Source organism: Struthio camelus, chromosome 21, assembly GCF_040807025.1.
Source record: "Struthio camelus isolate bStrCam1 chromosome 21, bStrCam1.hap1, whole genome shotgun sequence".
NCBI classification, from domain to species: domain Eukaryota; kingdom Metazoa; phylum Chordata; class Aves; order Struthioniformes; family Struthionidae; genus Struthio; species Struthio camelus.
Window position 1 is genome coordinate 4,891,521 of NC_090962.1, and position 15,330 is coordinate 4,906,850.

Sequence of the window (15,330 nt, forward strand, 5' to 3'; positions counted from 1 at the left end):
CATGACTCAGCCAGCGCTAATTCCAGCTCTGCTGCAGCTTTTCTGTCTGCTTTTGTCATTACCGGGGGGTAACGCGGGAGACTGATCTCGTCAAATCTCTTCCAGCCACCAGGTGTGAAAGGGAGCCCGGCACGGCCCCTCCAAGGGCCGGCCGAGGCAGCGGCTGCCGGCTCGGGCCCGCCGCCCTGCTCCCCGGGCCTCTACCTGCTCCCACCACGCTCACCAGCCTGGCCTTGGGGGGCAGCGAGGTGGTTGCCAACTTCAGTCTGAGCAAGAACGGGACTAAACACCGTTTCCTCATTTGGCCTGATGGGACAGCTGCCAAATCAAACAACGCGTGGATCCAGACGGGCCCCTGCTCCCAACAAAAACTGACCGACGCTGGATCTGAACTGCTCAGCTGCAGTCCAGCTCCAGCTCTGGTCTGCTTCACTAACCAAAGAGGCAGTAAGATTTTGGTTTTATTTTAAAGGATCTACAACAGCAAAGGAAAAAGAACGGTAGAAAGAGCAGCATATGAGGTCATCAGCCCACCCCAAGGGGCCAGCGCAACATTGTTCCCTACCCTGGATTTTCCAGCGCTTAGTCCAGCCTAGTTTTAAATCTTCCCAAGTGATGAGGCTTCTGCCAGATTTATTTTTCGGCCCTTCAAATAGGAACAAAAATATTCTTACGGATTTTCTCTTTTTGCACTCTTCAGTTTTATTCCATGTCTCGAGCTATCGGAGAAACAGATCTCCAGACATTGCTGTTGCCACGGGAGTGAGGGTTTTGCTCGGGGAATTGGCTCCCAGGGAGAAAGCTTCCTCCGTGACCTGCCAGCAGAGCCCTCGCTCCGCGCCTCCGATGCGCTCGCATTTCCATATTAGACGCGAGAACGTTCTGCTCTGTTTGACAGCAGCGCTGGCGCGGCCCGGTTTCCACCGAGATAGGGCTCTCTTTTGATCTCTGGTGTGCGCGCCGCCAGCGCTGGGGAGGGGGGAAGGGGAGGTTGCTGCTTCCCTGCTGGAAGGGCTTCCAGCCCTACAGGTGTTTTTTCACTCAGCCAGAGAGAGGGAGTGATTTACTTGGCTGCCTGTGTTCTCCTTGCCTTGTCAGGCGCAGCCACGGCAGTGCGAGATGTGCCGCGGGCGCGGGGGTCATTCCTCCTCTTCAAAAGGCCGTTTCGGAGACAATGCAGCTGTGCCCCGAGCGAGAGCTGCATCCAGGGCCAGCACGCGATGGAAAGAGGGAGATTCCCTGCCTTGGGCTGTACGCCGCTGTAGAAAAGCGCACCCACCGAGGCACAGCGGGAAAGGAGAGGGGCACCCTGGGGAGACCCCAGGGCACTGCGCGGACCTGCCTCCCACCAGAGCACGGCACGGGCCGGCAGAGGCTATCAAATTCCAACCAGTCCTCTTTCCCCTTTCCACTTCGAAATCCCAAACTGCACTCACAACATCTGGGCCCCAGCCAAGCGCAGGGCTCTAGCACCGGTTCATGCATTCGCAGCGCTGCTCCACACCAGTGGTTCCCAAATTCCAGGCAGCTAATCAGTAGGGTCCCCGGGATGTTTGAAAATGGCTTGTCGAGCAACAGAGACCCTTCTGTTCCCAACCACCACCTTGCAGCACAGAGCTGGGAACACAGGGATCGTTTTCCGCCTGTCCCTCCACGCTACCAGCGCCACAGGAGCCGGCAGGATGAGACGTCTCCTAGGAGTTCTCAGCTGCAAGATGCTCTCAGCTGTTCAGGGCTTAAGGCACAGAAACACCAGCTCGAGCCCTGCCTTCTCCCCCTTCTCATGGCAGGGGGGAGGTCGATAAAGGCCCCAAAAGCACACAAGATTCTGCCCCCATTCCCCTCCTTATTTCAGTGGTGGGCTGGAACCAGCAAAACCCAAGCTTCAGACGCCTGCCATGGTGTTGGAGAGAGCAGCCCCATGATTTAACGCAATTTAAAAAAAAAACGGGAAACATGGGGGTTATAAGAAGGTCCAGCTTAGAAATTCCATGCCACCTCACACTGCTTTAGAGGGTAGGGAAGGCTTCCTGAGAAAAAAGTGGGAGGAGAAAACAAAAGTTTGCTTTTATTCAGGGCTTCCCGGGAACCCCTCTCTGAAGGGCTCAGGAAACCCTGACTGAGTCTGTATACAGAGTCAAAGAGCAGGATTTAAATCCTGAGTGCACCGTGCAAAGCCAAGGGTTCTTATCTGCCTCTCTCTGCCTGCAACCCGCTCAAGTAAACAAAAACGGTGGGAAGGACAGGGGAAAGAAACAGAATGGGATTGCTTGACCCTGCTGCTCCGATGGCAAAAACACCAATTTGTGCAAGTTTGGGCCCTTCACTAGGCTGAATCCAAAAACAGCAGCTTGCTTTCAGACAGCTTGACTGAAGTTCCACCCATTCTCAGCCAGGCTACACAGAAGATGAATCCAGGTAATAGCGACCTAAGTATGGACTTTTATGGACCAGACGATCTTTAAAAAGTCCCTTCCAACCTCAACCGTTCTGTACGCGTTGTCTTGGAATTACCAAGGACAGAGACCAGCAGACGGCAGGTGCAGCAGCGACCGCGTTGCGGGAGTCCTGCGCTCCTAGATGACAAACACACTTCAGAATCCATACAAGCATCCCGCTGGAACATGCCTGCACATCTGCCAGAAACTTTGACAGCAACAGGAAGAGGGCAGATGAGTCATTCAAGGAAAACAGGTAAAGGGTAGTAGTATACAGGGTACCTCTTCACGCCTTTGAGAAAAGTCCAGTAAAACAAACAAGGTGTTCTTAATTGGAATAAAGAGTTAACAGGCACGAGAGGATTACGTGAAAGAAAAGATTTAGTACGTTCTTAGGTAGTGTTAGCAACATTATACAAAGTGACATTAATATTCAACATCCTCTCAGAACGTGCTGCCTTTCAGATCATGATTTGGAGGCAAGGAATCAGGAATCGGCTATATAAAGGAAAATAACGTACAATTAAGATGCGATACAAGACCCTGCAATAAATCTTTACATATCATGATATGGGTACTTATTTGAAGAAAACTTCAGGACAAACTGCTGCATATAACTGCCCTTTGGGATTCCCTGGATTGGTTAATAGAGTACATACCTCGAGGAGTCTCAGCTGCTGGACTCCCACCCCATAAAAGAGGATCTAGCTCCAGGCAGCCAGCCTGCCCTTTTTTTTTGTTTGTTTGTTTTTTTTGTTTTGTGTGAGGACAAAAGAGCACAGGTTAGGCAACAGCGATCGAGGTGGACGCTATTGACAGCTAATTAGTTTGAACTTAACAACAAAGCCTCTAAGTGAACGGCCTGCAAAACCTCATTTGTGCAACCTCGGAGACAAACTCATTAACTGCAGGCTCCATTACCCACTCCACTTTGCCGGTCGTAAAGAAAGTTTTAAAATCATGTTTATAGGAAGGAACCATAAAACAAATCAGGAGACTAAAAAAGTCTCTACAAAAAGAGAAACCTTCTGCAGATTCCATCTCTATAGGAACAGTGCCATAAATGCATACAGAACAACTAGGCAGCCCTATTCTCCCTGCTAAGCTTCCCTTTTTTCCTTTTAAAGGAACAGATGCCAACACGATAAGCCTGTGTATATTTTTTTTATATTAAACATTTAATCAAGACATTCTGCCTGAAAAGTAGGAACACCCCTAAGGTCTGCCTCCAAAGCTGCAGCTTGCTTTTTAAATCATAAAATAATTATTCTAATTAAGAAGCAATTCCCTCCCCGCACTGCAAGCTTCTCTCCGATTAGATAAAGAAAGCACAGCGCGCGGGTAAGCCTTCCTCATGCACCCTCAGAGCCGGGTACTCACAGCTCCCGCACCACAGCCTCTTGCGACCCTCCCTTCGCTCCCTCCATAATTTCAATTAAGTTCCACTCTTAAGAACGGAGGAAAAGGGGAAGGGGATGAGGGAAGGAGAAGCAGCACTTACCTTTCGGGGACTCGCTTCGGGCTTTCTTGCTTTCTAAAGGACACTCACTGCTGCTGTTGGGAGAACATACTCTTCTCTTGCCTAAAATTTCATCTAGAAGAGAGATGAGAAACCTGAGTATCAGATAAGGCTGTACTTTCCTCTTTGCAGAATCAACCAGAGTGACTTAGGTATTTTGCTTCTCTCACTCACAAACACACACACACACACGTACGTTACAGGCAGAGAAAAAAAATGAAAGTAAGAAAAATCATCATCTTGAGAGCCTTGATCTGCTTTCCTAATCATGCAGTCCAAAAGCACATAATGACTATTCACACACTGATCAATGCAACGTTTTAAAGCTATAAATTCTGAATCCAGTTGATTTCCTTACTGAGTTTCATCATTTGTTCTGTTGCCTTTTGTCCCCCTGGTGTTTCCACTCCTTTCATGCCCTGATGCAAAGCAACTGGGGGAGAGAAAGGGGAGGAAAAAAACAACACACACACACAAAAAAAGCACAACACAGATCTCTGAATCTTCCTACCACACACACACACACTCTCTCTCTCTCTCTCTCCCTCCCTCCCTCTCTCCTCTCGAAAACCTCAAGGTCCTTAGCAATCTTCCCTCTCTAAATTGTACGGAAACGCTCAAGCCTTTTGCATTAGTGGAGCCCTACAAACCAACACAAAATATCTAATATACAATTACAGCATCCCCAAACAGATTTAAAATCAATATCCTCCCATAATAATGCTGGGGAAACTGAAAGCATGATGTTGCATATGGGCAGGAAGGAAGAGGCTGTTTGTCATTGCAAGCATCAAATTCTCATCTATCAAGAGCTTGTTAAAAATGCAGCATCTTAAAAAAAAAAAAAAGAAACACACTCACAAACAAGTACCATCTTTGAGCAAATATATGTTGCACCTGCCTGCGTGCCAACATGCATGCAAAGCTTCTGCAGTTTGCCCAACGTGTGTTAGTCAAGAAGGATTACAAAAGCTCTTGGTGCTACTTATTAGAGTAACAAAATTGTTTCTGTTCCAGGTGACATTTTAAGCCAAGCAACTGTCCTTCCTACTCAGAGTCACTCCACATTACTTCAAATTCAGCTAAGCAAGCCCAGGTTCCTGCCTTGGCATTGTATGCACCAAGAGATCCAGGATCCGGATCTGCAGCTGACACAGTCTGAGCGGTGCCGAGAACAGACAGCCGCGGTGCGGAGGCAGAGCCTGCCAGGCAACGCCTTTATGTAAAGAGCAATTCTGGAACTCTGCAAAGTTACAAGTGGCATTTCAAGGTTTTAAAGAGCACAAGCTGCCTCCGATCTTATCTTGCCATGACCCTGTCACCCAGGCTGTTAACAAAGCTAGCACTCAGAGACAACTGCAGGGGTTTGCAACCATCCATAAGCAAAAACCAAAGTAAATACAACAAAACAGTGGCAATTGGAAATCAGATGGGAAAGGGTGGAGTCAGTCAGTGATAGGACTTAAGCTTCCAAAGCACTTCACCTTCCAGGTGTTGAGTTAGCCTCTCAATGCAATTTCAGTTTTATCAACCCTCTTGCCTTAATTTACCCATTAAGTGACTTCTCCAAAGCCACAGGCAGTTATCAGCTTGCCAAGCCAGGATCAGAGCTAGGAAGTACCTGGCCACACAGCACAAAGAGCCACAAGCTGCCTCTCCATGGAGCTCTTCATTCTTCACGTTGATTTTCCTGGAAATGTTAGTCTTAGGCTGCAAACCCTCAGTGCTGGAGGCCAAGATCATATATCCTCCTCAGAAGCGTTCTCATCCGGGATTTGCGGTTTTGAAACAACAAAGTCCCATTGCTCTGCTTACCCCTCCCATCCCAGGCAGGAGACAGCAAAACCCATCAACGCTTGTTCTTATGTATTTCAGGCAGAAGAGACTCCACGGAGGAACTGGTGACAGAAGTACCAGTTATGTGTTAACATGAGTAGTAAAGATTATTTAATTTCACAACTCCACCAAGGCACCTCATTACCCTGCTATCGCTCTTTCTCTCCCGTTATTCCACTGCTACCTCCACAAGCCCATCTGCGAGCAGGCATTCACTCTGACTAGCGCCATGCCCTGCTATTCCAAGACGCGCCAGCAGGACAGGTTGCAAGGCCCATCTCGCTCCCCACCTGCTTGGTATGGAACACCAAGACTGAAGCAACATCAGCCCCATCAGACCCATGTCCCACCAGGGTCTCCAAAGCGCCAGCCTCTCCGCACACACACGACTGAGCTGCAAGCTGCACGAACACTGAGGTGTGCCAGTCTGCCATCCATACCACAGGGAAAGGTCTGAGCTGTTTTTCAGCCAAGATTTGAACCTGGCCCTCCAGAGACCTCTACATTAGCTTATTAACCTCTCGGGGGATCTGCAGCATCTTCCTTCCAGCATCTCACATTCACAGTGTACCAAAGCACCAAATCACACACACTTATTTGCATTAGTGGAGCCCTTCCGAGGTGGGGGGGGGAAGGTATTTGTGGTGCCCCCCAGCAGTTTTTACGGCAGTCAGGTCATGAAACGAAAAGTTTCCTCTCATCTTTGTTAAGGTAAAGTCTTGGGATGTGTCAGAGACTGCCCCTGCCCCTAGAAGTTTGGGGACTAAATTGACACAATAGACGTTAAGCAAGGAAAAAGGAGTAATTATCATCGGTAGCCCGAATCAAAGCCCAAAATTCAGAGTCAAGAGGAGAGCACAGGACTGAATATTAGTCTCTTGAATTCCAGCCCAGGGTGGAGAGTCAGTCCTTCCTCTTAGCGTCCCTAGCCGCAAAGCCGGGAAGAGACAGGTGCACAGTTTCATCAGGTACCTACCAAACTCTCAGATTCCAAGGTACAACCTAACTGGCCGTGTATTTGCATTACAGGACCAATCCTTTCCTTACCATAATTTAAACCACATGCAGAGTTTTGGCATGCTTACACCCAGTGAGCAAAGACCCTTTTATAGGGCCTTATACTCCAAATTAACCCCTCTATTCCCAAAGGCCGTTCACCAACCCATTCTTTGAACTCGCTCACAAAGAACCAGGACAGGGGCTGAAGGGGCAGGGACGGGAGCATCCACAGTCCTTCTCCCCCACGCTTCGCAGCAGAAGCGGCAAAACCAAAGATGTTTTGCAGATGAGTTGGCAGAGTAGCTTCTGGATGTCTTATCAACTTTACAGCGGCAGGTTGTGTATTGAGAGTATATTGCTAATCACAGACCAAGGAGCCAAACGATAGCTGTTTGCTCAGCCCACGCACCTATAAAAGGCAACACCCCACCTTCAGAGAGAAGCATGGGACGGGAGAAGATAGGTTGGTGGGGGCTGTTTTTCTTTTAATCCCTGCTTTTACCTCCTCTCTCCTGCCTTCTACAAGGCATTTCAATTCAAAGGAAGTCAAATCAGGGCAGGTTTTTAATATTGAATCTGAAAATGAAAGACATTATCAGTAGAACAGTAATGGTGGGAGGCGAGGCCACAGCAACAATGCAAGTAAGGAGAGCTAGTGCTAGAGGAAGCCTGAGCATACTGATCACTTTCTGCCACCAGTGCAACTCAGCCCTGGCCACACACACCCTCCACAGGGCTCCCACGGGCCACAGATACTGCATCACATCCAAGGATCCCGCTGGCCTGACGATGCAGTGCAGAGAGCAATCCAGAGAGCTTTTTGGAAATGAAGTCAAATATTTTCCCCGACGATGCAGAAGTCAAGATGAGAACTAGACTTTCTCTTCCTAGGGCAGAGGAGAATAAAACTCACCTGCTGCACTTCTACAGTGAAGCACAACCAGAAACAGGCCAGGAAAGTAGGTCAGCTGGAGGAGGACAGCACTTCTGCCCCCATAGAGAAGCATCACTGAAAGGCTTTGCAACCACCAAGGTGAATGAAAGTAGATATGACACCACAGAGCTAGCCTGGCTAGAAGGCAGGGCAGTGTGGGTTTTGTCTGATCACAGCCCTCTTTGGACTTCAGACAAAATGATTACGGGCCACAGGTAGAATTATCACCTGGAAGCAACAGTGCTTTGCACTCCTGTACTGCCTCTAACCCTGGGTCTCCCAGCACTCGGCAGAGCTGGCTGACTTAACAGTCATGTTCACAAATATATCTAAGGATCCCAAGTCTTACTATCAGGTTTTGAAGAGGGGACTTGGAAGTCTAAGGCAGCCAGGACAATTAGAAAGCATATCTCTAGGTTTTCCCAAAGGGGGAGGGACTTTCTCTCCATTCTTTGGCGGGAATCTGCAGCAGAGAAGATGCACCAAGGACACCCATTGCATCAATCGCAGGGCGAGAACAGCCCGTGACCCAGTGACTGACCACAGGGTTTCACCTGGAGAAGGGAAACTGATAACTATGAGGCAGTCACAAAAATTTTTCCCTCACAGTGTTGTTAAATGAACAGATTACAGGGCGAGTCCCAGTTCTGGCCAAGTGGTCTCTCTGACCACACTAAGCTCTTCTTAGCTCTTCTTAGCAGTGTTATGCTATAGACGCTAATAATGGGAAGAGATCAAGACCTATCTCACGCTCCCTATCCATATCATTGGTTTTGCTATGAAAGCCTTGGACCCAGAAGTCTAGAGTAAACACAAAATTGAGCCAAGTTATATGGGAAATCACCCAGGCTCTGATAGCCAACATCTAGCAAAGGAAAAAAGTCCTTTTTTCACCCTCTTCCACTTTATTTTAAGGAGAGGAAAACATCTTCCCTTGCTCTGAACTCCCCCACCAAACTTAAACCCTGGAGACAACAGTTCCCACTGACCAGTCTGAAGCGTCTTGGCAGCATCTCAGCTTATTCAGCTCTCCCCTTTCCTTTGGCACAAATAGGCTGCTGCTGGAAGAGCTGCTCTGCTCAAACAACCCTGGGGCTCCAGCCCTGCTGCTCAGTCTGTTTTCGAACCGAATGCGACAGGTTTGCAGGGACCCTAGAGACTTACTTCGCTAGTGATGGGCTTGTGCCTTTGCCCTGCTTTTAAGAAGCAGCACCAGCTTGCTGAGTCCCTGAAGGCCCAGGGCTGCTCACAACAAAGGTTGGCGTATGAGGGGCCACGCAGTGGCCGCATAGCAACGTGGAATCTGGCTGCTCATCGGCTTCATCCTTTGCCAGCAGGAATCAATGGAACAAAGGGCGAGTGAAGCACAAGGTCATGGGAACAACGGGCCATAATTTAACTGAGGGCAATGAGAATGGAAAAAAATTATTGGGGGAGCTGGGGGAAGGGAAGCAGTGGGTTTCTGGAACTTGGGATCCTAGAACAATACAGCTGTGTGCCAGCCCCTGGGGAAGGGCTAGTTCTAGCAAGGAAGAAAGAGATACTGCTGGAGCTCAACAAAGCAGAACAACAGCAAAACAAAGATAGCATCCTCCACCCAGCACGTCAGCTTAATGGCTTTACAGACATGGCAGGCAGCTGGCTTCAAACCTTAGCTATTGCTCTGGGTTATCTCCCTTTTTCCTTCATGTCCCCACATCTATGTCTGTTTGTTGGTTGTCATTTAGATTTAGGTTGCAAGCTCTACAGGGCAGGAAGCATCCTTTCACTAGGTGTTGTACCAGTCTTACTAGTAAGAATGTTTGAAAAGGCAGGGTAAGCTGTACACTCCGGGCTCCGGACACTGTTCATAGCCTAAACCAAGGTCTCTGCAAACGCTCAGCTAGAATATCCCTTCCCTAAGCACTACTCTTCAAGTTTCCCTTGACAAGTTACTCTTGGAAACAAGAAAAAAAAAGAAACAAAGGGGAGGCAAGGAATGCATCATGCTAATGGTCTCTTACTATAAAAGCAGGGAGGATGCAACATCAAGTAGCCAAAAGGTTTTCCTCTTTCTTGGTCACTTCGAGAGAACTTGACCTTGGCAGACTTGTTGTCCATTCATGCCTCTCAATAGCAGGCAAGGACTCCAGTAGGCAAGAGTCAGTGGTTGTCACTCACTGATCTCAACACGCTATATAGAAAACAACACCCCAGAGGTAGGCCTCGTGTCACCAACTACTTCCTACACGTGGGTTAACTGAGGCCAACATCACAGTTGTGGGAGCAAGACAGCAGCTGAGTAGAAGGACTTTGCATGTATAACAAAGCAACCATCCTTCCTAGGCTTGAGAAGGAGCCCGCATCTCATTTCTCGGCTATAACTACTAGGCCATCTGCCTTTCCTCCTACCATGCAAGCAGTATCCCGCTACTTCCCACCTCCTTGCGCTCACTCAATTTGCCTAGCTGGAGTCCTAAAAGGACTACCCAGTATTTCAATTCCCAAGGAATGCAAGAGAGGGAGGTCCAGGTTGTGCTGCAGCCATCCACCAATCTGTCTGGAACGAGGCTGTTTTATTAGAGAAGGTGCACAAACATCCCCTTGTCTCTCAGATTCCTACAAAATTCATTTTTACAGCATGCATGGAGCCATAAAAAGGTGGTAAATATTCATAGTAAGAGAAACACTCATGGAAAGGATATACTGCACTTGAGAGATTTGGATTCATTTTATATGCTGCACAGAGGCTTTTTAGCAGCTACAAACTTGTGAATCCCTGCGCTCTCTCAGGAAAGATTTAAAGAATGAGGCTGGAAGGGTGGGCCGGAAGTTCAGGCCTTTTGCAGACTCTTTCTAGCTCTAGAAAGGAGCGAGTTCTAGTGGGCTGAGCAAGGAGGAGAGGGAAGGCTGTTGCATCACACGGCTTAACCTCAGTTCCAATGAGGATCCAATAAGGATCACGTTGTTTCTTCTTGAGAGACCACAACCCTCTCTGGAAAAGGTTGTTTGGCCTTAGTTTATCTGTCTGAGAAATATCATCATCCTGTTCTCATCGTATCAGTTTGAGCAGGAACTGGTGTTCCCAAGGAGCTTGGAGATAGAGAGAGGAAAAGTGACCTCGGCAAGGCAGAGCACATCAGATAAAGCACCCCAACTAGACGAGGGCCTCTGCATCCCAATCGCTCTCGCTCTTCCTGTGCTGCTCCCATTGACAAGTCTAGCACCAATGTCTCTTCTTCCTAGCCTTGTACTTCTGCCAAAGCTGTGATAAAAAGCTATGAAAACCGGCACCTTTCCTGTGACATAGGCTCCCTCCCTTGGCGCTGGGGACAGCCACACACCACCCAACCACACCAAAGGGTTGGCACGACAACGCAGCAGGAATACCACTCACATCTCCCAGTGGGATCCTAGCTGCTGTCTTCTGTGTGGCCTGTGCCAGCAACCTGACGTTCCCTCCAATGCCCTGGGGATGCCCATTTCACCTCTTCTGACTGCTCCACGGACAAGCCTCCCAACGTCTCTTTAGAAAAGCGCATGCTAAAGATAGTGATTTCTGACAGAGCTGCTGGTGGAGCTGTACCCGTAGCACCATTTAAATGTCCAATTGCACTCATTCAGCCCCTGAAAAAAACAGCGCTCCTCCAGCCCGTGACAGCTTTGACAGCCAGACTCCTTAATTCCTTTTTCTTATTCCCTTAATCTGTCATCTTTATCAGGCTGGGGAAGTGCCAGGCAGCATGCAGGAGCCCCGGCCCCGATCAATCTCCACATTACAGCTGACAGAATGGTGCTAATAACTTATTGATCTAATGTTTGCCAAGCCCCACTGGGGCTGAAAGGCTGCCATTGATTGGCTTGAGGGAAGGAGCCTCTCAGCTGAGAGCAGAGCGGAAAGCCTTCAAATTGTCTTCTTCCCGAGGAGCTCGGAGATGGAGGGAGGGTGGGGAAGGGAGAACAGAGAGGAGGACAAGGGAACTAAAGAGGAGAGGAGGAGAAATGGAAAGGAAGAAGTGTGCACATGTGAGAGGGAGAATAAGCATGAGAAAGGAAGGAGGAAAAGAAAAGAAATGGAAGGAAGAGGACAAAGACAGAGCAGGAACGAGGAGAAAAGCAAACAGAAGGAAATGGAAACAGAAGGATAACGCAGAGCTGAAGACTTAATAGAACAGGCAGACATCCCTCCTCTTCCCCACGGAAAAGGGTTAACAAACTCTTCCCAACCCTGAGCCCTCCACCCTGGGACAGCTGCTCCCAAGTTGGTTCACGTCCGAGTGGGCAAAGCACGCAGCACCACCAGCTTCCCTGACCAGCGAAACACCCTGACCACTGCAAGCTTGTGCGTGGGGACAGGGCATCTCTAGGACAGAATCCTGTTTAATTTATGAGCCAGTTCTCCATAGCCATGCGCTTGCAGCTTAACCCTTGAGCCTCCCCACCCATCCCCTTCTGCTCTTCTTTCTACTCAAGAGCCTAATAACCACAGAGAATCATCAGACATGCTTAGCGCGGGGAGAGGGTTGAGGAGCTACTTACTGTGCCCCCGCGGGGAAACCTGGGCTTACCTGCACACGCAAAGAGACAGCAGGAGAAAAACGCGCGACCTTTCACAAAGGATAGCAAAGGGCTATCGTCTCCTCTCCCAGTCACTCGAGGTCAGCTTCCCCAGAGGGTACAGGTGCTGGAGCAGGGCTCTGAGGCAGGGACCGACCTGGCAGGGCTTCAGGAAGCGGCAGTCATGGTCACCCACTACCCTGGCAGGTTTCCCTGCCTCGGGACTCTAACGCGGTGAAGTCCGCGCTCTAGCTGCGCCGATCAGAAAGGCTGGGGCAGCTTTTTAAGAACCGGTGCCTGGGGTCAGCATTTGCATGTCTCTTCTCCCACACCTCCCTTTCCCACTGCCACCCCCCTCTCTCTCGAGCAGGACTTCTCCCTGCCTCCCACCAGAAACCTCAGGAAACTGATGGCTTGAGAGAAACAAGGAGCAGAGCAGCAGCATCTAACCCCAGTGCCAGATTTCCAGATCTGTTTGGGGCAGGCGGGCGGTGGGGAGAGCGCTGCTCCTGCTCTGCGGCAGGAGCACAGGCTTGGCTTCAGGGGGGAAGACGCACAGCACGCACGCCTGCTAACACAGAGACGTACGCAGGCACTGGAGCAGGAGCGGTGTCAAAACCTTGGCTCTGGACAACGGACTTGACTCGCAGCAGGGTCAGGAGCGGCGGCTCACTCCCTCCTTTCCCCGCGCTCCCACCCAGCTGCAAGCAGGAGTGGACAAGTCAGGTGCCACATTACAATCCGTACTGGATTTCTATATATAACATCAGTGAGATGTCACCGCACCAATGATTTGTTTTCAGCTCTTTACTAGCTGCCTGTAAGACACCTGGGAAAGAAAGGGGGAGGGGAAGGGGTTATTTCTGGAAGCAGGAAAATCTTGCTTTTTCTCAAGCTGCAAGAAGAGGATGAAGGAGTTGGTGTTGACTTTGGTTTCAAAGCCACAACACGTACCAGCTGCGAGGTTGGTGGCTGACCCAGCTCCCAGACAAGTGGCCAGTCTGCCCTGTTCACTCCAGGTACAGGCAAGGCCAAGCTACTTCAGCGCTCCCTTCCTAAAAGGGAGCTAGATGCAGCTTGAAACACATCACCGACCTCTCCCAAAGGGGCTGGCGGAGCCACCTTACCAGACCCCTCCTGCCACAAGCAGGCTTCAAATTCTGACCAAGAGCAGGGCGCTAAACTGCCTTGGCCCCTCCTTATCCTGCACTGACAAAGCCGGGACTAAAACCTTAACGCTCAGACCAGGAAAATCCAACACACTAGCCTATGCCACACGGGCAGTTGCAGGACTCAGCCAAAGGAAAGGCCAAGCGTTTCCATGCTGGGCTTTCCCGTTTCTCCTTCACCTCCCAAGACCTCAGTCTGTACCACAAAGGGACGCTGGTCGCCTCCCATCCCAGCGGGCCTCAGAAGAAATAAAAATGAACTTAAACAGAGAAGAATGAAAGGACAACTCGCCGGATCCGAGCCAACAGGATGAATGGCAGTGACAGAGCCTAGACCCTCATGCTGCCTAGGCGAGCAACTGTCCTTCGTTGCAAAGCATGCACACAAAGGTGGCTAGCCTTACAACTCCCAGATGCGCATTTGGTGCTGATTTTCTGCTCAATTTAAGGCAGCAATTCAATAAAGGCTGCTGCTTTTTGTTGTTGTTGTTTTGCTTTGTTAAGTGAAAACATGCCCGCGTTCTAGCTCATTATCACACGCTCAGAAAACAGCCGTCCACTGCGATTCTGTCTCTAATCATTAGCTGTAACATCCCTGATCCCAATTCTTTTTTGGCCCCCAGTATTAACTCCTCCTTAGCAGATGAAGGCTCTAGGTATCAGCGTAAAGCCAAGCAAAATCACTGGCAAGCCCCCCAATGGCAGGCACGCTGAGTTCGGGGCCCAAGGAGAGCAAGACAACTAGTCTGACCAGCTACAGATCCATGCGCGTGAGCTACGGTCACGTACCTCGTCAAGAAAAACTCCCAAGCCAATTTTTACATGTGAATCTGACCACAGAAGGTATTTGAGAAGAGAGAAAGGAGAAATTAGTGTGGCTTTTTTGCAGGAGAGAAATTATTTAGCTGCTCGAGACCAGCACCTACTGCAAAATACGTTTTCAAATCCTAAAGCGGCGTGCAAAGCGCATGCACGCATAAGGGAGAAGGTGCCTGTGCCTTCTCCACCAGCCATGGTCCCCGCAAGGCCTCCTCCGCCCTCCCCGACTCTGAGCATGCCCTGGCAGACTGCATTAGCCAAACTGGATAGAGGGGATTGGACTTGTTTACCGACACACCACTAGCTGCTTAAAGGGGCTCTAAATCCGTGGTTGATGTGCAAACTGCCAGCTTTGCTGCCCTGCCTTTGTCAAGCAGCCCTGGCTCTGCTCATCCTCGCGTGTGCGCGTCTCTCTCTCAGTTAAGATTAAAAGCGCCTTGTGCCGTCATCCACTCTCAAAGTAAGCTCCTCTGTAATGCCAGTGCTGCGCCCTGCCTGCTGCCTTGCCTTTATCTGATCCTTTTGGAAGCAACCTTTATGCTCTCACCAGGCTCATCGCCCGCCCTCCCCTACCACACGCGCTCTCTGCCCGAGGCCTTCGAAGTACTTGCTCACCTTTGCAGGTGTTGTTAAGCCTCTAACAGAGCCTCACCAACGCAGGCTGCCTCCGTGCGTTCCCAAGGAAGGAGACGCCCCCATATACGTACTTTTCCTTTCTTCCTCCGTTTGGCTTAGTGTATCCCCATCGTGACTGCAATTTAATTAGCACCAAGATAAGCGTTCTCCAGAATTCTCCACTGCAGAACGTCACTGCACGGGAAGGACACGGCAGAAAAATCAAGTCTGAGGCTTTCTCCTCTCTTGACTCTGCAAAGTCTCCCAGGTAAACTGGCCTGGGAGCTCTGAGAGTCGCCAAAGCTCATTTTTCCAGATAAGCTTTCCTATGTTTCCCCCTACTGCAGTCCTGCAGACTGCCAGCACTCAGGTGAAGTAGCTCACCTCTCACCCTCCTCCAAAGGGAGCATCTCTCTGCCCAAGAGCCAACCCTACCTCTCAGCAGCTGGATTAGCTAGCTCTAGA

General features: G+C 49.8%; 1 protein-coding gene across 10 annotated transcripts in view; it reads right to left on the reverse strand.

The window, feature by feature from the left end:
• The window catches only part of SAMD11 (sterile alpha motif domain containing 11), a 258,540-nt gene that overhangs the window by 32,895 nt on the left and 210,315 nt on the right, over window positions 1-15,330 (reverse strand). For all 10 annotated transcript variants that reach the window (XM_068916038.1, XM_068916039.1, XM_068916040.1 and 7 more), the window contains one exon: window positions 3,940-4,032. In XM_068916038.1, the coding sequence (XP_068772139.1) occupies window positions 3,940-4,032 (93 nt within the window). The remainder of the gene's footprint in view (window positions 1-3,939; window positions 4,033-15,330) is intronic.